General features: G+C 38.8%; 5 protein-coding genes and 1 long non-coding RNA gene across 10 annotated transcripts; 3 read left to right on the top strand and 3 right to left on the bottom strand.

Moving 5' to 3' along the window:
• Window positions 1–240: 240 nt before the first annotated feature.
• Window positions 241–5,320, top strand: ddx24 (DEAD (Asp-Glu-Ala-Asp) box helicase 24). 2 transcript variants are annotated; one of them, XM_030126290.1, is made up of 9 exons: window positions 241–332; window positions 548–1,430; window positions 1,517–1,972; window positions 2,054–2,207; window positions 2,923–3,432; window positions 4,068–4,143; window positions 4,409–4,597; window positions 4,685–4,814; window positions 4,907–5,320. In XM_030126290.1, exons 2-9 carry the CDS (start codon window positions 566–568, stop codon window positions 5,164–5,166), a joined length of 2,640 nt encoding a protein of 879 aa, XP_029982150.1. In that variant the 5' UTR covers window positions 241–332; window positions 548–565; the 3' UTR covers window positions 5,167–5,320. The 2 variants fall into 2 exon arrangements, with proteins under 2 accessions (XP_029982150.1, XP_029982151.1); XM_030126291.1 differs by having other exon boundaries at window positions 242–333; window positions 562–1,430.
• On the bottom strand, window positions 4,147–7,624 carry LOC115413448 (ubiquitin thioesterase OTUB2). The gene is made up of 5 exons (XM_030126303.1): window positions 7,314–7,624; window positions 7,097–7,215; window positions 6,924–7,008; window positions 5,728–5,919; window positions 4,147–5,618 (listed from the first exon to the last, which is right to left on the bottom strand). The coding sequence occupies exons 1-5, from the start codon at window positions 7,392–7,394 to the stop codon at window positions 5,412–5,414; spliced, it is 684 nt and encodes a 227-aa protein (XP_029982163.1). The 5' UTR covers window positions 7,395–7,624; the 3' UTR covers window positions 4,147–5,411.
• A 4,677-nt stretch (window positions 7,625–12,301) lies between these two features.
• Window positions 12,302–16,966, bottom strand: ccdc197 (coiled-coil domain containing 197). The gene is made up of 9 exons (XM_030126297.1): window positions 16,759–16,966; window positions 16,625–16,670; window positions 16,223–16,399; window positions 15,597–15,754; window positions 15,092–15,174; window positions 14,843–15,015; window positions 14,657–14,767; window positions 12,850–12,966; window positions 12,302–12,769 (listed from the first exon to the last, which is right to left on the bottom strand). The coding sequence occupies exons 1-9, from the start codon at window positions 16,860–16,862 to the stop codon at window positions 12,656–12,658; spliced, it is 1,083 nt and encodes a 360-aa protein (XP_029982157.1). The 5' UTR covers window positions 16,863–16,966; the 3' UTR covers window positions 12,302–12,655.
• LOC115413449 (uncharacterized) lies at window positions 16,308–17,003 on the top strand. The gene is made up of 3 exons (XR_003934465.1): window positions 16,308–16,418; window positions 16,521–16,638; window positions 16,879–17,003. It is a non-coding gene; the product is annotated as an uncharacterized LOC115413449 (long non-coding RNA).
• A 930-nt stretch (window positions 17,004–17,933) lies between these two features.
• On the top strand, window positions 17,934–24,257 carry LOC115413443 (ankyrin repeat and SOCS box protein 2-like). Of its 4 annotated transcripts, none has more exons than XM_030126293.1 (10): window positions 17,934–18,757; window positions 19,066–19,146; window positions 19,338–19,547; window positions 21,489–21,658; window positions 21,929–22,084; window positions 22,191–22,436; window positions 22,525–22,696; window positions 22,818–23,421; window positions 23,523–23,676; window positions 23,833–24,257. In XM_030126293.1, exons 3-10 carry the CDS (start codon window positions 19,426–19,428, stop codon window positions 23,961–23,963), a joined length of 1,755 nt encoding a protein of 584 aa, XP_029982153.1. In that variant the 5' UTR covers window positions 17,934–18,757; window positions 19,066–19,146; window positions 19,338–19,425; the 3' UTR covers window positions 23,964–24,257. The 4 variants fall into 4 exon arrangements, with proteins under 4 accessions (XP_029982153.1, XP_029982154.1, XP_029982155.1 ...); XM_030126294.1 differs by having other exon boundaries at window positions 19,047–19,146; XM_030126295.1 differs by having other exon boundaries at window positions 18,748–18,757; window positions 19,097–19,146.
• Window positions 24,258–24,658: 401 nt separating this feature from the next.
• LOC115413276 (protein FAM181A-like) lies at window positions 24,659–25,429 on the bottom strand. Its single transcript, XM_030126018.1, has one exon. The coding sequence runs from the start codon at window positions 25,427–25,429 to the stop codon at window positions 24,659–24,661; it is 771 nt and encodes a 256-aa protein (XP_029981878.1).
• Between the last annotated feature and the right edge of the window lie 1,529 nt (window positions 25,430–26,958).

The following is a 26,958-nucleotide window of genomic DNA, read 5'->3' as shown; positions in this document are numbered from 1 at the left end:
TTCTCGGTAATTTGCAAATGCCCATGTTCCTGTGACTTTAATAAAAGAAGCCTCAAACCATCGCAACTTTTGCCGCAAAATCAGGCATTTTAGGCCCCAACAATAAAAAAATAAAAAAATAAAAAATCCCGCGAAATCCTGGAGGGACTGATATATAGACCCAACTACGGTTGTATGTGACTCCATACAGGCAGCACTGTCCTCAGTTTTTAGACTAATAAAGTTTTTCAAACCACGTGATCAACACTGTCATGGCAGCGCCCTCGTGTCAGGCGTGTTTGTAATCTGCAGTAAAAATACTTCCACCCTTCAAGAAACTACAGTTTATTGAGGTAGGGAGATTTTTCATGGTTTTCGTTCATTTTTGTAGTAAAGTTGCTCATCATTTACGTTTATATGAGTGGTATATTATTCCTATAAGGTACATGCAAATGTTACTTAGCTAACTCCACGTATTAGCGAGTAGAAGTCACTTGTAACAGCTTGTTTGGGGAAACAATATTTGACTTAATTGAGTTTATATGTTCATATGTATGTTAAATCCTAGGAAATTGAAGCCAATAAGATGAAGTCGAAAAAGTCCGGGGTGCAAAAACGAGCAAAGCGAGGCATTCATGTGAAAGGTCAATGGAAAGCAGTAGAACTCGACCCAAGTCTGTTCTCCGAGGAGGGGATGGAGGGTCTGGTGTGTTTTGAAGAACTGACAAATTATCGTCTGATTGACCCTGAAAAGACTGCAGTTGAAGCAGCCAAAGCGCTGGCAAAAAAGGAAAAGAAAAAAGCCCAAAAGAGAAAGTCAAGCGAGACCGAGGAGAAGGAGGCGGTGGAGGGAGAAGAGAGTGTTACAGCTGAAACACCAAAGAAAAAAGCAAAGAAGAAGCCGAAGAAAAAGAAGAAACAGTCTGGGGAGGAAACTGCTCAAATAGATCCACTTTCTACAGAAGATGTGACACAAACAACTGTAGCTGCAGATGAGAATAAAATAGTGGATGAGGCTGTAAAAGGTGACACTCTGGAAGAGTCAGCTGTCAGCTCTGAACAGAACACCCAATCAAAACCTGCTGAGAAGAAGAAGAAGAAGAACAAGAAGAAGAAGAAGAAACAGATGCAGCAGGTCGAAAGCAATGCAGTTCCAGAGGGGCAACCAGAGGACTCTCCATTAGATGATCAGACAGTGGAAAAAGAAAAAGCTTCTAAAGACAAACAATCAAAGCTCCCCAAAAAGCAGGTGAAGAATTGGACGAATGCTGCTCTTTCTGGCTCCAATGACAAAAATAGTGACGTAAGCGCATGGAAAGATCTGTTTGTTCCTGCTCCTGTGTTAAAGGCACTGAGTTGTCTTGGATTTAGTTCACCGACCCCTATCCAAGCTCTGGCATTACCTCCGGCTATCAGAGATCACATGGATATTTTAGGTGCAGCTGAGACAGGTAAGGCAAAATTTCTGACACTTAACAAAGAATGTTTTGTCTACAGATTTCATTAAGTTAAGCTCATGTGAACTTCGTCATCACAGGTAGTGGAAAAACGCTGGCATTTGGCATTCCCATGATCCACACTGTCTTGGAGTGGAGGAATCATTCAGATAAATCTGTTGATGAGGACACTGCACAACCCAAAAAGGTGGAGAGCTTGTATCTTCAAGATGACCCCACAACTTCAGAAACTGTAGTCAGTACTTCCAGCCTAAGTAATGAATCCACATCCAAACATGGTGAAGAAGAGGAGGATGATGGTGACGCAGAAGAAGAACCTAATGAGGAAGATGATAGTATTGATGAAGCAGATGAAGACCAGACAGTTGGATGTGTTAAAGTTGTTGACAATGCTGAGTTTGACTTTGATCCCACTGCTGAAGCTGAAGAAAAAGTACCCAGTCAACAACAACCTCTGCTCGGTCTGGTCCTCACTCCCACCAGGGAACTGGCAGTTCAGGTCAAGCACCATATAGATGCAGTGGCAAAATTCACTGGTAAGTCACCAAAGTGGAAGTGTTATTATAATGATTTGAATCAGTTTATGTCAAGAAACTCAAACTCATACTGTTGTGCAGATATCAAAACAGCGATAGTTGTGGGTGGATTGGCCCAAGAAAAACAGAGGAGGATGCTAAAGCACAGACCAGAGATCATTATTGCCACTCCAGGGCGTCTATGGGAGCTGATCAAGGAGAGACATCCACATCTGCTGAACCTCAGACAGCTCAGGTAAACCAAATAGAAATTAAAGCCTTCACTCATCAATGCTTACTTTGTACTTCAGCTACATCACCTTCCTTGTGCACCCATTGATTTATACTTTGGCATATCCTCACTTATATGTCTGTTTTTGGTGTTCTTCCTTCTCATCTCATTTACAAATATATATCTGTCAAAATACAGATAGCCTCTGTCTTTGGATTTATTCATACAATCTGTCAGTGTTTAGATACGGTTGTTGCTCTCAAATGTTTGGAGCCTGTCACAAAATGACTTGTATTATTTTATTTAGACAAATGTAACTGGCTTCAAGTCATGTGCGTTTTTTCCCCTTCAAACTTAGTTTTTGTTTGATATATTTGCTGTGTGACAGCCATGTCAACTGAAAACTGCACAATCATTAAATCGGCATTGACAGGTTAAACATGATTGGTATAATTGTCCTCATTATGCTTTCAGTAAATACTAAGAAAAAATTTTTTAATAATTGGAGTCATGATAAACAGTGGGTTTAACAGAACTTTGTAGTGATTAAAACAAACATACAAGATATACAGGTAGACAGAAAGGTACAGGTAGACAAAAAAAAAAAAATCAAAACATTATTTTGTGTGTGTATGTGTTAAATGAACATGGACTTGGATTTGTCTGCTCAAGTTTTAATTTTTATAAATAACTTTTATGCTATTTTCATTCATTTATGTCTTTATGCTTTATTCCACAGGTGTCTGGTCATTGATGAAGCAGATCGTATGGTAGAAAGAGGCCACTTTGCTGAGCTGGAGAGTCTGCTGGAGATGCTGCACACTGTGCACTTCAATCCCACGAGGCAAATGTTTGTGTTCTCTGCCACTTTAACCATGGTTTACAGCCTTCCTACCCGCGTCTTACAGAAGAGGAAGAGTCTGGACCAGCGCAGTAAACTGGAAATTCTCATGGAGAAAGTTGGGATTAAATCGAAACCAAAAATCATTGACTTGACCAGGAAGGAGGCAACTGTGGAAACGCTGACTGAAACAAGGATCCACTGTCAGAAGGAAGAGAAGGACTTCTTCCTCTATTATTTCCTGCTCCAGTACCCTGGACGCACCATGGTGTTTGCTAACAGCATAGACTGTATCAAGAGGCTTAACTCCCTCCTAATAATCATGGATTGTAATCCACTGCCTCTGCATGCCAATATGCACCAGAAACAACGCCTGAAAAACCTGGAAAGATTTGCTGAGAGGGAGAGGTGAGTTTTGGCAGACATATACACACACAGTGGTATGAGGTAGTGTGCATTCTGCAGTAATTATGAAGTAGTCATTATCTATAAGGACATATATAAACCTGTTAAATGAAGCTAACGGCTTAAAGGTTTATTAGGTTTTGCATTAAATGGCCTGGATTAAGTTTCCCAGGAGAAGCTCCATCCTGCATCATTAAAATGGAATCTGCCAGTTTGCAACCACAGTACTTTTCACAAATTAAAACCCACATGAAAATCCAAACATTTTTAAGATTTTTTTTTTCTACTTCATCCAACACAAAATGGCCTATTCAGCAGATTAACAAGAGAGGGATGATAGGCTATTACGTCAGAGAGCTGACTTTTTTATGTACAAGAGATTTATTCACCTCTGTAGTTGCAGGTGGAAAAGCACAAGACAATTTTTTACACTGCAGTCGAAACGCAGACAGCATTTTATTCATATCCTTTTTCTTCTAATGGGCAAATGTGTCTGGGCTAGCTGTCCTAGAAAATTCAGCCCGTTACTCTTGAAAAATTGTTTGTGGAACTCTATTGCGTAGTGCAGTACAACTGTATGAGCATGTCCTCTTTATGCAAAGTTAGTTGACACTTAAATGTTTAATATTCATTCACAGTTGTGTTCTTCTGACGACTGATGTGGCAGCAAGAGGACTGGATATCCCCAATGTGCAGCATGTTATTCATTACCAGGTAAGCCTTTTGACAATTCATAGAGTTTATTACATTTAATAAGATATGAACATCAACCAATGCAAATAAGATAATTTACACCACATCACATCTGTGAACCACTGTCTGGGAGAGGTTCTACTTTGCATCTTTCAGATATATAGTTAACATTTTAAAGCAGTAGCACTACATCAGTGAAATGTAAGGGTCCCTGAGTCTTGTATATAGAGATTCCTGCTGTAGCTGTCACTTGTCATTGGCACTAATAATGTTTTACTCTGAACAGGTGCCCAGGACCTCTGAGACATACGTCCATCGTAGCGGCAGAACAGCAAGAGCAACCAAAGAGGGCCTCAGTTTGCTGCTCATTGGTCCAGATGACATGATGAACTTCAAAAAGATTTACAGAACTCTTGGGAAGGATGAGGAGCTGCCAATGTTCCCCATAGAGACAAAATGCATGGAGGCCATCAAGGTAACATCCTTCAGCATTTGGTCCTGTCGGTATATGCCATTGAAATGTTCATATTTAGTAGTTTAATACTGAGAGTGTTCTCTACAGGAACGGGTAAACTTGGCCAGAAAAATAGAAAAGATTGAGTTCCACAATAGCAGGCAGAAGCAGCACAACTCCTGGTTAAGACAAGCAGCGGACGCCCTGGAGGTAGAGCTGGATGAGGATCTTTTAATGGGTAAGACCAGCATTACCAATACCAGTAATACAAACTCTCTTGTAACAAAATTCTTAAAATGTAGACAGTAAGTTTTGCATCTTTGTCCTCAGGTAAAGACAGAGATGAAGAAACCGACAGACAGCAGCAGAGGATGGTGAAAGAGATGAAAAAACACTTGAAGCATTTGATCTCCCAGCCTGTGTTTAAGAGTGTGATGAAGACCAAGTACCCAACTCAGATGGGAAAATTCCCCCTGCATCAGATGGCTCTACCCGGGAAAGAAAGTGCTCTAAAAAGAGTTTCAACAGAAAAGCAGAGGAATAAAAATGTGCTGGCAAGGAGAAAACAAAAGAAAGAACAGAAGCAATGATATGGTAATGAAAATGTGTATTAAATAAGGTCGTTTTCACAAGGTTTATGTAATTTTTACACAAAATTATTTTAAACTAAAAAAATCTTTACTTATTGTGAAGTCAGAATCTTTGTAAAAGCATTGTTTATTAGCTGTATGCAGCAAAGATGTAAAAAAAATCAGTTTTTGTAAGTCATTATCTCCACTTGGGTTTATTCAAAGTCAATATTCCTGAGTTTCATAAAGTCCTAGTGCACCGCTGGTCATGGCTGAGGATGTGGGTACACGATGTTATAATGCGATGTTTGGTAAAGGAGGTGTACAGACGGTTCTGCACCCTCTGGAATAATATGGTGAGCCAACTGCTGTTCATCACCCTCCGTAGAAACAATGTGGATGCCGATATCTAGAGCCTGCGACAGCGCCAAGATGTCCACATGGTCACACTCCATCGCCATGGTCTCCACTTCCTGAACAAAGAGAACAAACACTTCCAATTTTCTTGTCGGGAAAGAACAAGAACTCTATAAACAGAGGATTTTTTTTTTCACTAGGGGGCAGTAACATGATGGTACTTACTTGCTGACAGTAGACATGAAGGTTAGGTGCCTCCACAAAGTTGCAGAAAAAGTCAGTGTGTTTTTGCAGGTGAGCTGAGGTGAGGAGCCTGAGATACTGAACCACACTGTCAGAGGTAGTTGGATCATTGAAGAGCCCGAATAAGGTGTCCTGTTGGTCATCAGCTTGGCAGTGCTCCACAACAGTTAAGACCTTTTAAGAAGAAAAACTCACTTTAGTGCAGGGTTTATTATTTTCATGGTTCATTATCATTCCATACACCCTAAATTTGCATATATGCCTCATGTTCTTTTTCTTGATAACTGGTAATCCATTTGTGGTTCATTTAACCCTTTCATGCATGAATTATGAGAACCTTAATCAAGATTTTTTTTTTTTTTTTCCTGTTTTTATTCTTCTTTAGGCATGAAAAAAACAATGTGATTAAATTTTTTTTTATGAACCTACTTTTCATGGAGTTACAAAAATGTCCACTCAGCTGGACACCATGTGTTTTTTGTATTTTTTTGTTTTTTACCTTTATTTAACCAAGTAAGTTAGTTGAGAACTGATCCTCATTTACAATAACCTGGCCAAGAGGTAGCACACCAACAGAATGAGTAGCAGCACAGGTTGCATGTACAAATGACAGAACAGATTAAGAATTTTATTTTTGAAGCAAACATGCATATCCTGACATACTCTGTAAAAACTATGAAATAAAAATATTCTTAATGCTGCGGATCTGATGTTTTCTCATATTTTAACTTACTATAATACTTGTTACTACTCACTCAGATAATATGGAACAAAAAAACTTTTTGTTAAAAAACAAAAAACCTGTTAATTACAGTCTAATAACAATTAGCAATTGATGTACACTCATATGTTACTGCAGATCAGGTTTATTAAGAACAGGAAAATTACAGTACTGCTATGAACTGCAGTGTATGGGATGAAGCAGAAGCGTCCATTGGGTTGCCTGATATGGAACTAAAACAACAAAACCCATGAATATACAAGAGAACAGCTGGAGAACAGATGTCCACTGTAGTGACCACTATGCATGAAAGGGTTAATAATATGAATTCAACTGTTTACAGGAAGGGAGCCATTGGCATTTTTATATAAAGAAGTGTGTATGATTTGAGAAATAATAATAATAATAAATAAATAAAAAAAAATCAATGGTGTTACTATAAAAGAAAATTATTTACTGTGTTGAGGTGGTCTTTGAAGGAACTCTCGTCAAATCCCGCACTAGATAAGTCTTTGGCGGTCTCAGTGATTTTCTCCTTGAATCTGAAATTGAAGCTTTCACACTTAACCTTATGGTCATTTCTTTAGATTTTAAGACCCACAGACTGTGACTCCATTTGTACAGACTAACCTCTGTAATGCTCTGGCATTGTGTAGGACTGACTCCAAGTGTGCGAAGCAGAAGGCTCTGTAGAAGCAGTTTCCATCCCCACGCACTTGTCTCACCGTGGAAAACTGGCTACGCAATTCCTGACAAAGGACAACAGTTTGGGTTATTATCAAAGGGGACGGGTTTACTGTAAAGGGGTGACTGACTATGACCACCCAACCCCAGCTGAATAACCTACTTTCTGTTTAGCAGCTGACGTTTGTTCGTTAATCAGTGAAGAGACGTCCTCTCTGTGTGAAATAAGGCAGCCAGCCTCCATCTGTCGTAAACAAACAACTTCACCATCGGCGACGAATGTACGACACACGGCTGTTTTATTGTTCAGGGGTCCCACGGAAACATGCCTGCTGTTTTTAAGGAAAAAAGAAACACTGTAAAAACCGCAGTTACATCATTATTTTAGCAAGAACCAAAGACGTCAAAGCGGGATGTCAACACTCTATGCAATTTTGTTTCCATTTTCTGTAAACCGGATGTTTGGATGTACCACGTGTTCATGTAAGCTGTACCACGTGTTCATGTTAAAGGGGCAGTACACTTTTTTGTTTTTTTTTAAACACAGCGCATGAACACCAACACAATATAATAATTATCATCATAATAACACTTAATGTTTTTTATTAATGTACAATGAAAAACAAGTGAATTGATAGCAAACTACCAAATACAAATAGAACTGCTCTGAATTTTTAAAGTTTACTTTTTGTTTTGTTTTGTTTTGTTTTGGGAAATTATCTGCTTCACATTAAATATGCTAAATCTTACATACTTTAACCCTTTCATGCATAGTGGTCACTACAGTGGACAGCTATGCAAAGCTGTTCTCTTGAATATTCATGGATTTTATTGTTTTAGTTCCATATCAGCCAACACAGTGGACCATCCCATACACTGACATTCATATTATTACTGTAATTTTGCTGTTCTCGATAAACCTGATCTGCAGTAACATATGTGAGTGTAAATCAATTGCCTGTTATTATTATTAGACTGTAATTAACAGGGGTTTTTTAAAACAATTTTTTTTTGTATATTATCTCAAAAAAATAAATAAATAAATAAATTTCTATATTATCTCCAGGGCGATACCGTGGTGCAGTGGATAGCACTCGTGCCTCACAAAAGGAAGGTCCTGGGTTCGATTCCAACACCAGTCGATGTGGGGGTGGGACCTTTCTGTGTGGAGTTTGCATGTTCTCCCCGTGTCTGTGTGGGTTCTCTCCGGGTACTCCGGCTTCCTCCCACAATCCAAAGACATGCACTGATAGGTTAACTGGTTAATCTAAATTGCCCATAGGTGTGAATGTGAGAGTGATTGTTTATCTCTATATGTCAGCCCTGTGATGAACTGGTGAAATGTCTAGGGTGTACCCCGCCTTCATCCCTATGTAGCTGGGATAGGCTCCAAGTGACCCCCGTGACCCTAGTGAGGATAGAGCGGGTTCAGAAAATGAATGAATATTATCTCCATAAAGTGAGTAATAACTAGTATTAGAGTATGTTAAAATGACAAAGCATCAGATTAGCAGCATTAAAAAAAAATCCTTGTTTTCACACAGTATGTCAGTAAATACATGTTTCTTTGATTCAAAAATCAAACACATGGTGTCCAGCTAAGTGGACATTTTTACAACTCCATGAAAAATAGGTTCATAAAAAAATTTCAATGACATTGTTTTTTCATGCCTAAAGAGGAATTAAAACACTCAGGAAAAAATCTTGATTAAGGTTCTCCTAACTCATGCATGGAAGGGTTAATAAGATAAATTGGAAAACACGTGACAAAAGTGCTGGTTAGCACTTATGTTATCTTATTACATAAATATATTGGTTTCTGACATTTGTATAATAGATTTAAAAAATCTTCCACTAAAAAGAAACTGAGAAGTGAATGTAATGTAATGTGCAGTGTTTTGAAGTAGATCTGGTAGCTCCTAGATAGATATTCCTTTTGAGTAAAGCCCATTCTCTTATTAATTCTCATAATTTCACATTTTGACCAAAGACTGTATCTTGGAAACTACAGCCAACAAGCATTTTTGCCTTAATTTACTTAATACAAGTTCAGCATTATAAATCTTACTTAAATAAAAGTAGCCTGTGTAAACATTATCAGCAAAATGGTTAAAGTCAATTAAAGGTTCTACCATGCCATCATCAATATGAGACCTTGGTAAAAAAAAAAAAAAAATAACGCAAATATGGATGAAATTATGTAGTGCAATATTGTGGCATTGAATAGACATTGTGTGGTATAAATAATGCAAAGATAAATGTGTCCTGTAATTAAAGCTAAGGCCCGATGAAATATTGTGTGGGGATGAAAAGTTTCACCTCACATGCTTCTGTTTACAACAGGTTTGGAGAAATTGCTAACACGTTAATTGCATGCAGGTTAGACACTCTATAGATCATAATTAGGTGCAGTGAAGCATGAAAAACCATAAAAAACAGTATGATAGATCAGTATGATACAGGTCAGGATATAAGGCATACTTAAAAACTAACGTGACTGATCAGTGATAATAACACATACCCAAGCTCTCCAAAGTGTTTTTAGGCACAAAACTGTTGGCAGATTGCCAGTCACCTGAACAAAATCCTGATGAACTGGACTGTAAGGTGACAAAGAGAAACCATTGGCACATTTTACAAGAGGTATGGCAATGTGTTTCAGCTGAATGTTTGGCGGAACTAACTGCCTGGATGTCAGTTAGGGTGTGTAAAACTGTTAGGACTGATAAGGCTGAAACTGTTTAAGTTTTTCCACCAGTATTTGTATATTTGTTTACAGCTTTTCTGAATCACTATAACACTAAACACCATTCTCTGACTCAACAACTCAGTTGTACAAACTCATTTACCAAATCAACAACTCTTTTGGCACAACTTTAAGCTTATTCTTATACTTAGACACACTTTTCACACACACTTTTTGCATTACTCTACACATATTCTCACTCTCTAAAACAAATTTCTCACTGTGATTCACATAAGCTACAAAATGGTGCACACAGGATGGCAAATGCTAAACACAAATACAGCACAGTTGTCAACAAGTTGACACAACCACTCACAATTGAACACATTTGTTTCAAACCAACTGCACATGATACTCAGGTTGTTTTCATCCATTGTTGGTGTTCAGTTCAGAGTGCACTGGACACCAACAATGGATGAAAACAACCTGAGAGGCAGAGGATTCTGTCTATGTTGTGGTTTGGGACAATGTCCAGATACAGGAGTGGTTCAATATCAGCCAGAGCTTCATAAATGTTTTCCTTCCTCAATGCAGACCTTTCCTGAATCCAATAGGAGAATGTTTCTCTGCATGGTGGTGGAAGGTCTATGACTGAACCCATAAACCAGGGAAAACCTTTTGGAACCAGTGGAGATGGTCTGTGGTGACATAAATGTGGAGTGTTGTTAAGGTTGGATCTGGCACCAGAGGGTTTTTCACCCATTAGCTGGAAAGGCCTGGTCTGTGATGTGGATGAAGTCCTCTGAACAGATGCTGCACAAAGACATGACGCTGAGGCAGATAGAGTCTGTCATCAGTTTGATTTGAAGATGTACAAAATTTTTGAGTGTTTTATAGTAATGTGCTTTTCTTTTACGGTTTTCTTTGGTCTTTTCAGAAATGCTAAATGTATTTACAATATGTAACAAACATTATGTTGTGCATGTGCTGAATGTAGTGTTTTTCATTTTGCTGTGTAATGTGTAATGGCTGCTCTGTAGTGTCCACATGTTGTCTGGTTGTGTGTGTGATCTGAAAGCAGTGTTTGCTTTTGAGTGCAGGTTAAACAGTTTTGAAGCAATTGCTTTTGCAAGAAGAGTGACGAATTTTGTGAACCTAGTTTGAATTCTGGGTTTTGTGTTTACAATTTTGAGAAAAGGGGTGCAGCTTTGGAAAAATATGTCTTAGCGATTGTGAAAAACTGTGATCTTCATATGGTTAAATTATCTCATTTGTTGTATATAAACAGCAGGAACATGCAAGTCTCTCTTAAAAAATATTATGACTTTACAGTTTTTTGGATCAATTTCACTGCTGCATTAATGTGTGTGTTACATTTTATTGCTGTAGATGTTTAACGTTGAAGTACTTTTAATAACAAATAACATGGATGGATAGTTTAATCTCATATTCCACAAGATCATCACATGTTTGCAACATCACTGTCCTGTGAGAAAAATGTCTGTACAAGGTCAATTTATCATGAGCCCAGAAAAACAGGTCTCTTATCAGCTTTGTGGTGATGCATTTTTCCAGTAAAGAGGGTTTTTAGTAAGTTTATTTTTCTTAAGAAGAGGGGAAATGTTCTCAACCTATAAAAGATAACTTCATCCTAGAGCTTATCACAAACATTTATAATCAGTACATTTCTAGATAAGTTATCGCTGAACAGGAAGGAAATCTGGAAAGTAACAAACTATTAGATAAACATCGTTAAGTACAATATTAAACTTTGAGATGTAGGGGAGTAGAAGAGTATAAAGTAGCAAAAATGGAAATACTCAAAATGATTATTCACTCACAGTACTTGAGTAAAATCAGTTACATTCCACTAATGCTTTGTGGTGGGTTTTAACTGAAGGAAAAGAGTCGTTACCAACGTGAAAACTAACTACGTATTATAACACAGCCCCTATGACATGGATCCACAGCTGCATGGTTTGTAGCATAAGCTATAAATGCACAAACAAACGCCTGAACAGATTCATGCCTGGTCGCTTTGACTAAAATTACCAGAAGAGCAGCATTGCAACTTAGGTGTAATCACTGAACAGGTTTGTTTGCAGGTTGAAAACACAGAGTTGCACAGTTTATTAGAAAAAGTCAAAATTGGTTGGTGTTGCTGGTATTATTGAATTTCTCAAGCTTTGTAGAAGGTGCATAAAGATGATGATGATGATGATGATGATGATGATGAAGATGATCTCAGTTCAGGAAATTTCACATATACATAACTTATTATGATATAATGCTATTACTGGTTTGTGTAGGGGGTGTGTATAGTGTAAAGTGTTAGCTGTTAAAATGATATGTATGTTGTGTGTTTCTTGTCAAAAACAAAATCAAAAAAACTTTGATTATAAAAAAAAAACATATACACACCTTGCATATGTTGATGAAAATAAGGTACATTATCATAGTGTTTATTTTAAAAAGCAAAAATGATTACATACAAGAGATTTACACACTTCTGATGCTCTAATAAATGTGATTATAATGATTATCACAATTTAAACTTGTTGTGCTCCTTTCGTTATTGACACAGTGCAAGATCTCAGTGCAAAATACAATGAACAGTATTTTAAATTGCTGTTACAACAACATGCAAATCATGTCAAGTATATATAAAACATAAAAAACCACTGAAATGAAACATAATAGACCAAACATTGTTATAAACTAATAAAAATGTCTATATTAATGTCGACATCAACTGAATGTATCACTCTTCCTACTGACTTTACTTGAACTTTTAAGTTGTGTTTTGCTGCTGATATGTTTCATCGACCCCCTCCCTCTTTGTCCGTCAAAGCCGTTTTACTTGTCATGGCGGATCCAGACTCCATCAATCTCCGAGCTCGCCTCTCTGTGTCTGCCTTGTCCAAGATGTACTCCTGAAATCATACGGTGGAAAAGTTACATGTAACGCAACCTGAATTACGTTGCAGTAATATGAATCCTTTTCAGTCTTTACCTTAACCATGGCCATCATTGTTAAAACATTCATGTTCTCCAGAGGTCCATATTCTGGTAGATAACACTGCTCTGCCAGGTTGTTGATCGCCATGAGAATGGTTCCCACTTCTGTCACCTGAGAGGAAGTGGAATAAATGGCTACAAATCAGGCTAGAAATCCTATTTGCTTATTAATTGGGCACCTAATAAACCCATAAAGACCCAAATATACACCAGTGACCAAAAGAATCTACTGATCTAAACTGTTTAATACCTGTTGATCCACTAATCCTATCAATACATGTAAACAATTGGTGTAAAATGCAGTTCGTCATCTTTTCATGGTCATCAGATATGACCTGGGTGTCCAGTCCTGGTCCTTGAGGGCCGGTGTCCTATATGTTTTAGATGTATCCCTCTTCCAACACACCTGATTCAAATGTTAAGCCTATTATCAAGCTCTGCAGACGCCTGGTAATGACTGTCAGGTGTGCTGGAAGAAGGAAATATCTAAAACATGCAGGATTATTGCCACTGAGGACCAGAGTTGGATATCCCTCTATAGTGAACATAGAAATACAGTCATCTTCTACAACATTAATTCACCAATAAAACACACAGATTTTGATAAATGACAGTGGATGGAGACATGTTTTATGTTCAGTTAAGTAAGTAAGTAAGTAAAGCTTTATTTATATAGCACTTTTTAAAACAACATGTTATAAAGTGCTTCACATAAAGGAGAGATTGATAAGAACAATTACATGTAAATAATTGGTGTAAAATGCAGTTTGTCATCTTTTCATGGTCATCAGATATGACCTGGGTGTCCAATCCTGGTCCTTGAGGGCTGGTATCATATATGTTTTAGATGTATCCCTCTTCCAACACACCTGATTCAAATGATAAGTCTATCATCAAGCTCTGCAGAAGCCTGATAATGACTGTCAGGTGTGCTGGAAGAAGGAAATATCTAAAACATACGGGATACCGGCCCTTGAGGACTGGAGCTGGATATCCCTCTATAGTGAACGTAGTAATTAATTCACTAATAAAACACAGATTTTGATAAATGACAGTGGATGGAGATATGGTTTATGTTCAGTTAAGTAAGTAAGTAAATAAGTAAAGCTTTATTTATATAGCACTTTTTAAAACAACATGTTACAAAGTGCTTCACATAAAGGAGACATAGATAAGAACAAATAGGAAAGACAAGAATAAGAAAACAGTTTCAACATGCAGATACAGACTTTCTGGCACAAGCAACACACACTGAACGAACACCATGGCCACATATGTCACAAACAACCCCTAAGACAGACCCATAACCAACACTTAATACACCAATACCCAGACACAATATAGATGGAAACAAAGCTTCATACATAAATATATGCATACGCACACACACACTACACTGTCCTGATTTAATGAAATGCTTGTTCATAAAAGTGAGTTTTTAAGAGTCGCTTGAAGATGTCTATAGAATCTGATAATCTGATGTAATGGGGAAGACTATTCCAGAGGTTTGAGGCCAGAATTACAAAAGCACGGTCACCATTAATGATATATTTGACTGAAAAAGTCACTTTTTCTTAAGTTTTCTCTGTTTTTGGTATAATAATCCTCAAATGTAATCTCAGCATGATAATTAAAGTAGATGATAAGTAAAATAAATACAGGAAAATACCTGGTTTTCACCGAATAAATGCAAAATGAAGAGGATAATATTATGACAAATGGTGATAAATCACTTAAGAAATATTAAATAGAGAAAAACTACCACAAAAGCAGCACTGGGTCTTTATGGGTTACAGTCATACCTTCTCTCTGGACTGGGCCTGTTCCATCAGCAGGTTCACCTCTGTCTGCTTGTTCTTCTCTTTGAGGCTTTCTAACTCACTTTGGAGTTCAGACATTTCCTTGTTGGCCATCTGCATCAGACATTAAAACTTCACTTTTTTAAATCAAGGAATATTGGATCGTATATCCTCATGGTTTTGTCTCACCAGTTTCTTTATGCTGTGCTCTTGCTTCATGGTCTGCAGTTGCTGCTGGTTTTCTTCCACCTCCACCTCCAGATGTTCCAAACGCTGCAGCAGATCCTGGTGGGTGATGGACAGCGTCTCATGGCGCCGAATGATAGGCATAACTATGGTCTCTGACTCATTATCGAGGTTATCTGAAAATAAATGTGCAGTTTGATGAAACAGGTAAATGAGTTCATGGGAAAGTTTGCAGGAAAAGTCAAAACTTACTACGGGGGAGATAGTCGAGAGTTTTCACCAGATAGTCCTCGTAGATTTTGTATTTGTTCATTCTGTCCTTTAAAACCTGCTGTCTGTGGATTAGGATATTTAAATACATTTACTGGAGCAATAAATCAAATCACCATGTCAGCTTGTCAATCAATTAAGTACTTTTTTTATATATAACACCAAATTACAACAAAAGTTATCTCATGACACTTTACATTTAAAGCTGGTCTAGTCCAGACGCTTAATAAACCAAGCTTGTGCTATTATATCATTACAAAAGGCTGCAGTTTAAAGGTCCAGTGTGTGAAATTTTGATACACTAAGAACAAGCTATGATCAGTTAATTTTTGTTTTGAGATTTTATATTTTTTACCTATCAGATATCATTTCAAAATCATCAGTAATCTGTGCATTTTTTTTTTTTTAATTAATCATCAAACGTGCTGCATTAGATTTACTCTATTTCCAAATGAATTACTAAGAATTAAAAGTTCAAAGTTCTCACCTGGCTCGAAGTTGTTTGAGTTGTTGTGTTAAATTTTCTATATCTCTCTGCTTTGAGTTATTCTGCTCCAGGGCAACCTCATATTTCTTCAGAGCTTGTTGCTGCTTCACGTCATTTTCAGCCACAAACTTCTCAAATTTCATCACCCTTTCTTTAGTCTGGGTGAAAAAACAAGCAAATTGTTTGCTTATTAAACATAAGTGACTGATATCTATTCTATTCATTTTCTTACAAAAAGTATAAACAGTTGCGGAAAAAATTATTAGACCACCCTTGTTTTCTTCAATTTCTTGTTCATTTTAATCCCTGGTACAACTAAAGGTACATTTGTTTGGACAAATATAATGACAACAACAAAAATAGCTCATAAGAATTTAATGTCAGAGCTGATATCTATCCATTTTCCATGTTTTCTTGATAATAACCAAAATCACTTAAGCTCTTACATCAACAGCTATGGCATTGTACTGCCAAAAACAGTGCTTTCAGGCATTCCATGTTTTCTTTTGTCTGTTTTAGTCACATGATACACACAGGAGTTAGTATGTGATTGCATAACCATTGTTTTTGATGACTGCTGATGGTCTAATGATTTTTTTCTGCGACTGTAGAAGCTGCTATCTTACCTGCTGTTGTTTGATTTCCAGTTCAGACCTTCTCTGTGCTAGAGCCTCCACACGACTCTTAAACTCTTGCCGTTTGAGTGCCAGGTGTCTGTCCACCTCGTCCAGCTCTGCCTGTTTTTTCAGAACCAGGGTCTTTTGTAAAGTGTTCACTCCTGCCTCAAGGACTCTGCCAGAGGCCTACGCAAGACATAACCAGGTACAAGAGCAACACTCAGACCTAGGTCATTCAGTACTGATCATACTCATTATCTCTAAATTATGAGAGAATATGTAATATGTTAATTTTTAATATCCAAAGGGTTATAGAAGAGGCCAGACTCTATCTGCAAACATTTTTTTTCTGCAGTAAAATGAAGGATTCATAACAATTTGAATGAGCTACATGCTGGCATTGATTCTTACCTCTGTTACAACAGGTATGTGATTGACATTTTCCTCCACTCTGTGTCTGAATAGAAAATACATGAGGATTAAAAACTGCTCATATTACCACATACCAGTTTACTGTCAGCTGTAGCCTTAAAGCGCAGGCCTACCTGGTGTCCTCTGACTGTGTCACAAAAATATTCCTCATTCTGTTTTCCACTGTGAGTTTTAGACGTGGGTCGCTGCTGTCTAAGAAGGGTAAAGAAGAAGTCATGTTCCTGGTTTTCCAGCTTTTTATTCCAGAAATGCAGAGCAGGTCCTGTGCAGTTAATCCACGTTCGGACGATCACAAGGGCAACGAGGGTCTTTCCGGATGTTTTCCTGGATTTGTGTGGCTGTTGCCTGGGAACCACAGGGGAGACAACAGGGAATGTGCCGGGATCGTTTCTCCGTTGTCATGGCAACTGCCAGGGAGGCGGTTCTGTTTCCACTGACTGAATGAGATGCATGGAAATCAGATAGTTAGAACACAGAGAGGGGTAAAACATTAGGAGCTCTCACTCTGATTTAATTACTGTGAACCATGAACTGAGGCCAAAAAACAAACAAACAAACAAAAAACCTGTCTGTATTTCTCTAAATAACTAAGCAAATAGAATCAAAGCACATTCATAGATTACACACAATAATTGTAATATTACTATTTTACTGGGATAAACTTTCTGTGCAGATTTGGAACGTATTAAAACTTTGAGCAATTTCATATGTTACGCCTATGTTTTGCCCATACACATATGAATATACAGTACGCATACCAATTTACTCTGGTTTTTGTATACATTTAATGCATACACGTATGAATATGCAGTACCCATACCAATTTACTCTGGTTTTTGTATACATTTTATACATACACAAATGAATATGCAGTACCCATACCAATTTACTCTGGTTTTTGTATACATTTAATGCGTACACGTATGAATATGCAGTACCCATACCAATTTACTCTGGTTTTTGTATACATTTTATACATACACAAATGAATATGCAGTACCCATACCAATTTACTCTGGTTTTTGTATACATTTAATGCATACACATATGAATACGCAGTACCCATACCAATTTACTCTGGTTTTTGTATACATTTTATACATACACACATGAATACGCAGTACCCATACCAATTTACTCTGGTTTTTGTATACATTTTATACATACACACATGAATACGCAGTACCCATACCAATTTACTCTGGTTTTTGTATACATTTAATGCATACACTTATGAATACGCAGTACCCATACCAATTTACTCTGGTTTTTGTATACATTCTATGCATTAACCTGTATGTATGTGCGAATAATATATCGTCCAATGGGTAATATATGTCAACAGTCCTCTAACTACAGGGTATATGAGGTGGGACGATGAGCAGATATAAAGTTTATTAATCATTTAAGAGAAATTCAGCTGTCCTCTAACTAAAAATAAAATAAATGGAGTAAATTTAATATTTAAACAAGTGATTATTACATTGTTTATATAACAGTTATAGTAGTAAATAGAGAAATACATAGTAACTTCATTGTGTAAATACATTAAATCCATACTTTACACATCCTTATCTTAACAGTGATAATGAATGACATAATAATGATGGGTATTTCACATCTTACAGCCAGGTCACCGAGGTCTTCACATGACACATGCGATGTGATGTCAGCATGTGCCAGTACTGATAGATCTAACTATACCTGTGCTCTTCCTGAAATGAGAGTAAAACATTCAGTTCCTTGTCAGATGATAGTTTACTAGAATGGCTTCCAATGAAAATGAACATGATAACTGCTGCCTTTATTTAAAATTAAATGGAAATCTGTAAACAGCATCACAGCTTGGTTAGTCCAGTTCTTCCAGCTGTAAACGCACTTGTTTGTGTCAGACGAAAACCCCGAGGCCACTTCCAGTTTAGTTGCAGGAAGTTCGAAAGAGGTGATTGTGAAAGAAATACCATCTGTCATTATTGTGAATTCGTCAAGCACATTTTCACACTCGACCACGTCACAGCTGATACGACATGTGAGCGTTATCATTATAAAATTGGATCGTGCAAGAGTGTTGTTGCAGTTGCTGTAAAGGACGGTGAGGAACAGTTGGATGTGGTGAGTGAAAACCCTTGATATGTTAAAACACCAGACTGTTTTCTTGTCTATTATACTATAGCTCTGCTCTGTAACAGGCTTGTTTTCATACTATTTTCACATGTTTGCTGAACAGAAATAGCTTAAAAATCTAAAATCAAACAGCATCTGTACTAGATTTCAAAGTAATTATTCTGTAATGTGCTTCTGTCTGGGCATCAGTTTAACTTTTACATAACATTAAACATTTCTCATGGATCCTGCCTTTTTTTCCCCCAGATGTAAACAAGTTTTGCGTGTTATTTTAAAGTTGTTCTCTTGCTGTGTAGCTGGCTGTAACACCATATCACCTTACATCAGAAGAAGCAGATTCAAGTGGACCCAAACACAGTTGAACATGCCCTTAAAAGGTATCTATCCTCTTAGTCTGAGCTGCTGCTGTCTGATGTCTGCCAGTGCACAGTTCAGCTCCTTCAAATGAGCTTGTCTTAATTTATACAGTCCGAGTGCAGTGTACAGTATGAGTGTATTCTGACATATTATTATTTGAAGCGTTTTTATAGTCGCTTTTTATTAATGGTCTGGCTTTGACTTTCTGTAGCTCTAGTCTGGTCTTAATCAGCACCTTAAGTATTACTGAAGAAAACAGCAGCACACTGTTGGATTCTGCACAGCAAATCTCCTCTGTGATGCCTGCAGTCAACAGATTCAGGTCTCTTTACCAGAGACTAAACAGTGACATCAAGGATGGCCTGGCTCGGAATCCTTTGAGTCTCCAAGAGTCAGCGAACGCACCAACAGACTTTCAGAGGTGAGGAAGAATTACTGTATTCAACTGTGTTTTACAAAATTAAATGCAATCTTACCTCTTGCCAGCTCATCTGAAAGAAAATCTGAAAGGTGACATGTGTGTGTCTGTAATGTGTCGCTGCATAAGTAGTTTGCATGTGTTTCTGACAAGTCATGATGTTTCTGCACGTAGATGATTATCAAAAGGAAGCACAACTATGCAGTAACTATTGTTTTAGTTGAACATATGAAACCAAAACTTCCTTGATGTTTGTGAAAATGTTTCCTTCTGCATATTCACTGTTCCAATTCAGATGTTGCACTTGTAGGAATATGCAAAACCTCAGAGACACAAAGAACACAGTGAATAACACAACTGTAAAATAAACTGATGGCAGATACAGCAGTAACTACTGCTTTATTTGCCTGTAAGAGATAACATTGTGTCCTCTCCATATCTAAAATGCTGCTTGGACTCATTTCACTTATGGACAATAAAACATCTCCCTCTTGTGGAGGTGTTTGTCATGTGAAAATTAACATCATAGATATGAGACAGGAGACTCTATATAAAAGTTTCTCTAAAATGATAACTTCATGCAGTTCTATAATGTTCTATGTCTGTTGTTTTTATCTTTTAGCTCAGGGGGTGTCAAAATCAATTTAGTTCAGAGCCACATTGATCTCAAGTGGGCCAGATCAGGAAAAATAATAGCATAATAACTTATAAGTAATGGCAACTTCACATTTTCCTTTTTGATTTAGTGCAAAAAAGTAAAATTAAATTCTGAAAATGTTCACAAACTATCATTTTCATTTTATAAAAAATATGAAACATTTTTTATAGACTAATTTATTAAGAAATGTACAAATTTAACAATATTATGCCTCAGCTCATCATTTATAAATGTACATTACAGATCGGATCTGCAAAGGCACAAAACATTTATTATTAAGCATAATATTGTTAGAATTTTGGAGTATGGAAATAAAATGAGTTTGAAACTTTTGACCCGAGACCCAGCAATATATTTTTGTCCTTTGCAGGAGACAAAAGATTGACAGTTTTACTTAAAAAATTCTGTCCATTGCTAAGGACATTCCATTAAAAATAGTTTTAAAAAATAATAATAATTTAAAATATATACCTGAGGAAAAAAACAAAACAAAACAAACTGTTGCATTATGCACATTTGTTGAATGGAAAAAATCAAAATTTTCACTTTCCTGGGTCACAGGAGGATATCTTCAGTGTCATTTTTGCACTTTACAAATTCATCCATTGGGCCAGATTGAAACCTTTGGCGACCGGTTTTGGTCCGCGGGCCGTATGTTTTATAGCAGCCTAAATAAAAACCCTGATCATGTGTTTTTATCTCTGGTATTCTCCCAAATGTGTCTTTAAAATGAGGGCTTGATTCCGCTGTTGTATTTGGACTCCAGCCTGTGACAGAAACAGTGTGTCTCCTTAACGGTCAGTGACATATATGGATGCAGCCGTCACCCTGCAGCCTGATAATGCGCTCCAAAAATAATCCGAGCACAGCTGAGACCCACTCGGACGCCCACGCCGCTTCGCCTCCTGCGTGCATGGGGAAGCACTGCCGGTGCAAGCACCTCCAGTCATGACCAAATTCCGCTATAATGAATACTTATCACAGTTCCGTAATTCAGGAGGTAAAAATGAGACTGTCATGTCGCGGTCGCAAGGACATAGAAGGAGAGGGGACAGTGAGAGGGACGAACCGACTGAGCTGGAGTGAGTCTATTGTCTATAGAGGTTATGTGGATGTGTGTGTATGTGTGTGTGTCTATAGGCTCCATGTGTGTGTTTGGTTGTAAGCAATACCCTAACACAATCACAACAAAAGGATGTCAAATAATAATAAGCATTCAAATCTAAGGTTATGATATCTGTGATACATTTAAGTCCTCTGAAGTGATATGTGTGTTTTTCATTCAGGGAGGTGGACCCAGTGGTGTCCGCCATCAGGAGGGGGGATGTAGAGGCTCTTAATGGTCTGGCAACATCTGCTCCTCACAGCCTGATGAAGGAGAACAACAACGGATGGATACCTTTGCATGATGCTGCCTTCAGTGGACAGACTGAGTGTCTGAGGACCCTGCTGAGGGGTAAGACTATGGCCAATACATTTGTCAGATTCTGTGAGGTGTAATATATCTACCCACTGTCAAAAACAAGTCATTTATTTAAAAAAAACTAAAACAATTTTCTGCTCCAGTCCATCTATATTCATTAGATAAACATAAATTGCAAAAAACACAGTCATCTAATTAAAAATATAAAGTCATTTTCTGCTCCAGTCCATCCAGATTCATTTAATACACATAAATTGCACAAAAACAACTCATCTAATTTAAAAAAATGATTTTCTGCTCCAGTCCATCCAGATTCAGTAGACAAACGTACACTGCAGGAACAGACAGCTTTACTCCTCGCTGTGTCTTGTGAACATTTGTCATGTGCACAGTGTCTTCTGGAGGCAGGCGCTGACCCCGACATCAGCAGCAAGAACAAAGAAACCCCTTTATACAAAGGTACAACTGTGAAATCAGTCTATTTGCTGTTTATACGTACATTGATTTGAAGTTACAGCCAGGTTTGGGCCAGAAGTGACATACTACTGACTTGTCTATTTTTCAGCCTGTGCGCTGGAGAACATGGACATGGTGAGTCTCATTATCTCTTATGGGGCCTCTGTGAACCAGCGGTGTGGTCAGGCCTGGACAGCCCTTCTGGAGGCTGTATCCAGGAACAACACTGACATCTGTGAGATGCTTCTAAGAGCTGGGGCCACAGTCAACCCTGCTAACACCTACAGCGTTACACCTCTTATTGTAGCAGCTCAGTGGGGACACCTGAAGGCACTGTGTTACCTCATTGAAAAAGGTACATTTCCAAAACATTATTAGTGACTTTTAAAAGGAATGAAGCGCTGTAGATGTAGGAAGAAGTAATAAAGTGTGCTTTTCTGTAGGTGCTGATGTGAACATGCAGACATGTGATGGACTAACAGCGTTACATGAGGCCAGTAAAAATGGCCACAGGGACATCGTGGCCATGCTGTTGGTGAAAAATGCAGATGCAAACAAACCCACAAACTCAGGGCTGCTACCTCTGCATACTGCTGCGCAATATGGACACCATGAGTAAGTTAACACACTAAATTTAGGTGTGCATTGTAATAGAAAACACTATTTTACGTTCAGATTTTACACTGTGTGGAATAACAGAGTCTTTGTTTTCTTTACATCTCCTTTTTGTGTTCAGGATTGTCTCCCTGCTTGTCTCAGTGACGAGTCGTGCCAGGCTGCGACACAGTTGGATCAGCCCTCTGCACCTGGCAGCGCAACACAACAGACACACTGTAGCAGCTGTGCTCCTTAAGACAGGTGCAGATGTCAATGGTACTCTGGCCCACAGTCACTCCATCCAGTTTGCAGATCGACGAGCTACAGCCCTCTACTTTGCAGTTGCCCACGGCAGCAGAGAGACAGCAGAGGTTTTATTAAATGCTGGTGCTAGTCTGAGCCTGGACCCGGTCAGTCCTCTGCTGGTGGCTGTAAGGAGGAGCTGCGTCAGCACTGTGTCCTTACTGCTGGAACGAGGAGCCGATACCAATGCCAGAATCCCATGTTATGCTACAATGTTCCCTGCTGTTATTGCACTGTGTATGAATAATCTGCCCCTTCTTAAGTGCCTCCTGGACAATGGCTGCGATGCCCTTTCCTGTTTTACCTGCACATATGGCAGCATTCCTCACCCAGCCCCAACAGTCTCTCATTTAAATACTACTGGTAGCAATGGATATGTCTTTCAGAATGACAGTGTGCTCAGTGTAAACTGCAACGAACCACCAGAAAATACAACACAGGTGTGAAAAATGACCAAGAACAATGTATTGGATTTCACAGGAACTGAAAAAGTGCATTTGTTGTAAGTAATTTATCTTTCTCTACGTCTTTTCTTCTTCAGTTCTGTGAGTGGGTATCATCATCTGTTATGTGTAGCTGGGCAGGACCCATCATAGACTTACTGCTGGAGCATGTCGGTCAAGTTCAGATGTGCAGTAAGCTCAATGAACTCCTGGACAGCCGAGAAGAATGGCGTGCCATCAAGAGGAAGTCATGTAAGAATGAGATTGAACTTAATTTGTTCACAGCTTTGCATACATACACATCCCTTTTTCTTGGTCTTTTTTTCCTTCAAAGACATGCACGTAAGTAGATTACCAGAAAGTAAAATGACAGTCCAATTCTTTTTTTTTTTTTTTTTGTCTCTATAGTATCACCTCGTCCACTGCTGCACCTTTGCAGAGTAAAGATTCGGACTCAGATGGGGAGACAGAGACTGAGGTCTGTGCCCAGCCTACCTCTGCCAGACAGAATGATCAGATACCTGAGCCTGACTGACTGATATGTTCAATTAATATCCAAGACTTCCTTTTTTTTTTTTTTTTGCGTCTTTTTAATTTCCATCTAATACCTCAAATGTGTAAATATCCCTTCAAAGCAGCTCCTTGTGTATAAAATTTCTATTTATAAAACGTGTACTGTGACAATAAGGTTCTTTGAATTGTCTGTAAGAATGTTTTGAAGTCTTACAGTAACCCTTGGTGAAAAGTAAAAATGATCTTATGTCAAAATGAGTTCTTATGGGAATTTGTGTCATTTATTTAAAAATAAAAGTCACTGTCTCTATCAAACATTACTTTGACAAAGAAAAGCAATCTATGTCCCACATTCTATTTTCATAGTTGAAACAGGAAACTAAAACAGGATGTTTTTGCTTCACTTGCATGACTTGGGTACTTAAAAAAGAACAGTCGTTCACGGTAGAAAAACTAAAAGTAGAAACCTTTTAACTTACTGTCAGTGTTCAAGCACTTGGTGGCATCAGGCTGGTGAACATTAAACTGATGGAAAGACTCTGCAAGTGCAATTTAGTCCTTTTGATTTTAACAACAAAAAACAAACAAAAAAAAAAATAGATGAAGCAATAAGTGCTCAAGCATCTGTCTTGTTTCCAAAGGCTGAAAAGATTTGTACAACACAGTGAAAAGAATTAGTCCTATTTACACCTGTTCATGTGAGGGGTCCATTAGTGGGCTATTAAATGAATCCAAACACACTGAAGATTGGTGATTGGACGGTGGGTTTGGTCGGTATGGGTTTGACCACAACGTGTGTGTGAATTTTGTGTCCATAAGGATGTTCAGGTATCTCTGTCTCACTCCCTGCTGCCTTGCTCCACAGCCCCAGGGGAGGATGGGGGACGACAATGTGACTGTGGAGGACCTGGTGTCCGTGGTACTGGACGGGGCAGCAGCCGTACAAACTCACACAGTGGTGAGAAGTCCGGTCCAAATGCAGTGCGTCTTTGTCCGCAGAGATCCGCCGCGCAGACGCAGAAACAGCAGCCTTTGACTCCTCATCATAGGCTCTTTTCCTCTTTTCGTTTTCACCTCCTTCTGTCGTACCTCCAGGAATCTTTTTTGACCCTAGATGCGAATGCTCCTTCTTACTCGGGGTCAGCTTGGGTTCCTCCCAGAATGAGGCTGGCAGTTGGCGTTTCCTCATAGGCACCTGCTCCACAGCGCTGCCCACATTCTCCACATCCTGCGCATCTTTCTGTGCGCCTTTCACACTCTGATGCGCACTTCCCATCGATTTCGCGCACCCGTACTCCGCAGGCCTGTGTGGGTGACACCTTGGGACTCTGGAGTACTTCTGGGAGAAACGTTTCAGTTGTTTCTGCAGATACTTCCTGTGATCTACGGATCTCCTGCATGGAGCTGACTTATCCAAGGCCGCTTTGATGTCGCTGGATGCCAAGTTGACGAAATTCAGCAACGTTTTGACCTCACTGTCTGCGTTTGCCATTTTGTCAAGACATTCATCAAGTCAGTCCATGATAGAAATATTAGTCCACCATCAAGATCTAAAGAGGAAGCACAACATAAATGTAAGCAGTTGCGCGCAATTTTCCATCCAAAGGCCTTCAATAAACGTAAAGCCTGTCAATTAGCAGTATTTATGAGATGAATAACCCTTTACTCACCACTGCTGGATGACTCCAGACTTAGTCCACGCCACAGTCCAGACTTCTCTCCAGGCAGCAGTAGGAGCACTTCAACAAGTTGAATGAATATAAACTCCTTGTAGTTATGGTGCTTTCCTTGAACCAATCAGCGACCCCAGGTCCCGCACAATGCACCCCGATCAGCCTCCAAGCCCCCTGGTATCGAATTCTTCACCACTGCAAATTGTTGTCATGGAGATCTGGAGAAAGCCGCTGAGGAGATGCGATATTTCTGCTACACGGTGATTTCTGCGCATTGGCCAAACATCTCCCAAAATCTGGAGTCTGCGTCAAAGGATATGAGAGATTCTGCAGAAATATGGATGCATTTGGACTCAATATGCAAACTGTGTAAAGTGGAGATTTGAACATAGATACTCCTAATATCCTCCCAAAGAGTGATGTCAGCTGTAGGATTTGGTGAGGGGGAGGTGGTGGTGGTGGGGGGGCTCTAAAGAGTGCATAACCATGGAAAGGGGCTTGAACGCTCAAGAATCTTGTCTTTCTGTTTGCCCCCTCAATCGAGCGACACAAAGGCTGAATTACTCATTCAAACCTCGCGGGACAAAGGGAAAGGAGCTGGATAGCACTCCTGCATTTGTAGTCAAACATTTAGAGACTTAAATCGAGTCGTCATGAAGGAGAAAGAGTCGGACAAAGCCCATAGAATTGCCATCAGCAAACATTTTCCTGTGTCATATTATGGGGTCTCCATGGCTCCCTCTGGCCCGTGGACAATAGCACAAGTTTGCACACTCGAATACTGTCACCCTGCCAACGGCAACAAGGGCCCAAAACAGGACAATCCCCACAGAAAGCATGGGCTCTGCGGGAAGGTTGCAATAGAGGAGGAAAGGGGGACTTGTGAAATGCTAATTGAGCTTCATCCCCTTATTGAAGTAGAAAAAGAGTACCTATCGTTTCATTGAGCCGCAGCAGCAGTGGAATGAGATGTGAGGAAACCGTTTGTCTTCTGCGTAAAACACCTCATGCCTGTACTTTAAGCTGCTGTCAAAGCACAGATACACCCACAGCCACTCCAGCACCTTAAAAAAAAAGTCAAGCCATATAGATTTTTCACCCCACCCCAAAAAAAAATCGCAGACTAAGGATACAGACCATTTATCTGGAGGCAAGTGCAGGCTACATGATTGATGGTCTCATTCACTCTATTTGGGGTTGTCTGAGGATAACCCTGCAAGTCTATATGGGCTCTATCTTTGAGGCGATGCATCCCTCTGGCTCTCCAGAAGCAATGAGACTCTATTGTCCCCCTCTACTCTCTTCTTTTTCTCTTAACCTCTCTGTTTAGCTGAAAAGGCCAATTAAC

Source organism: Sphaeramia orbicularis, chromosome 22 (genome assembly GCF_902148855.1).
Source record: "Sphaeramia orbicularis chromosome 22, fSphaOr1.1, whole genome shotgun sequence".
Lineage (NCBI taxonomy): Eukaryota > Metazoa > Chordata > Actinopteri > Kurtiformes > Apogonidae > Sphaeramia > Sphaeramia orbicularis.
The sequence above is the reverse complement of the archived record's forward strand: the minus strand, read 5'-3'. Positions and strand labels throughout refer to the sequence as shown.

Excerpts from the sequence above, each read along its gene's own strand:
- ccdc197 (XM_030126297.1), bottom strand. The coding sequence starts at position 16,862 with ATGACTTCTTCTTTACCCTTCTTAGACAGCAGCGACCCACGTCTAAAA. Across the intron at positions 15,755-16,222 it reads TGGAAATCAAACAACAGCAG|ACTAAAGAAAGGGTGATGAA; the intron begins GTAAGATAGCAG and ends TTTTTCACCCAG. Across the intron at positions 15,175-15,596 it reads CTCAAACAACTTCGAGCCAG|ACAGCAGGTTTTAAAGGACA; the intron begins GTGAGAACTTTG and ends CCTAATCCACAG.
- ddx24 (XM_030126290.1), top strand. The coding sequence starts at position 566 with ATGAAGTCGAAAAAGTCCGGGGTGCAAAAACGAGCAAAGCGAGGCATT. Across the intron at positions 2,208-2,922 it reads CTGAACCTCAGACAGCTCAG|GTGTCTGGTCATTGATGAAG; the intron begins GTAAACCAAATA and ends TTTATTCCACAG. Across the intron at positions 3,433-4,067 it reads AGATTTGCTGAGAGGGAGAG|TTGTGTTCTTCTGACGACTG; the intron begins GTGAGTTTTGGC and ends ATTCATTCACAG.
- LOC115413443 (XM_030126292.1), top strand. The coding sequence starts at position 21,151 with ATGACCAAATTCCGCTATAATGAATACTTATCACAGTTCCGTAATTCA. Across the intron at positions 22,697-22,817 it reads GCGCAATATGGACACCATGA|GATTGTCTCCCTGCTTGTCT; the intron begins GTAAGTTAACAC and ends TTTTGTGTTCAG. Across the intron at positions 23,422-23,522 it reads CACCAGAAAATACAACACAG|TTCTGTGAGTGGGTATCATC; the intron begins GTGTGAAAAATG and ends TTTCTTCTTCAG.
- LOC115413448 (XM_030126303.1), bottom strand. The coding sequence starts at position 7,394 with ATGGAGGCTGGCTGCCTTATTTCACACAGAGAGGACGTCTCTTCACTG. Across the intron at positions 7,216-7,313 it reads CGTCAGCTGCTAAACAGAAA|GAATTGCGTAGCCAGTTTTC; the intron begins GTAGGTTATTCA and ends GTCCTTTGTCAG. Across the intron at positions 5,920-6,923 it reads TCAAAGACCACCTCAACACA|GTCTTAACTGTTGTGGAGCA; the intron begins GTAAATAATTTT and ends TCTTCTTAAAAG.
- LOC115413276 (XM_030126018.1), bottom strand. The coding sequence starts at position 25,429 with ATGGCAAACGCAGACAGTGAGGTCAAAACGTTGCTGAATTTCGTCAAC.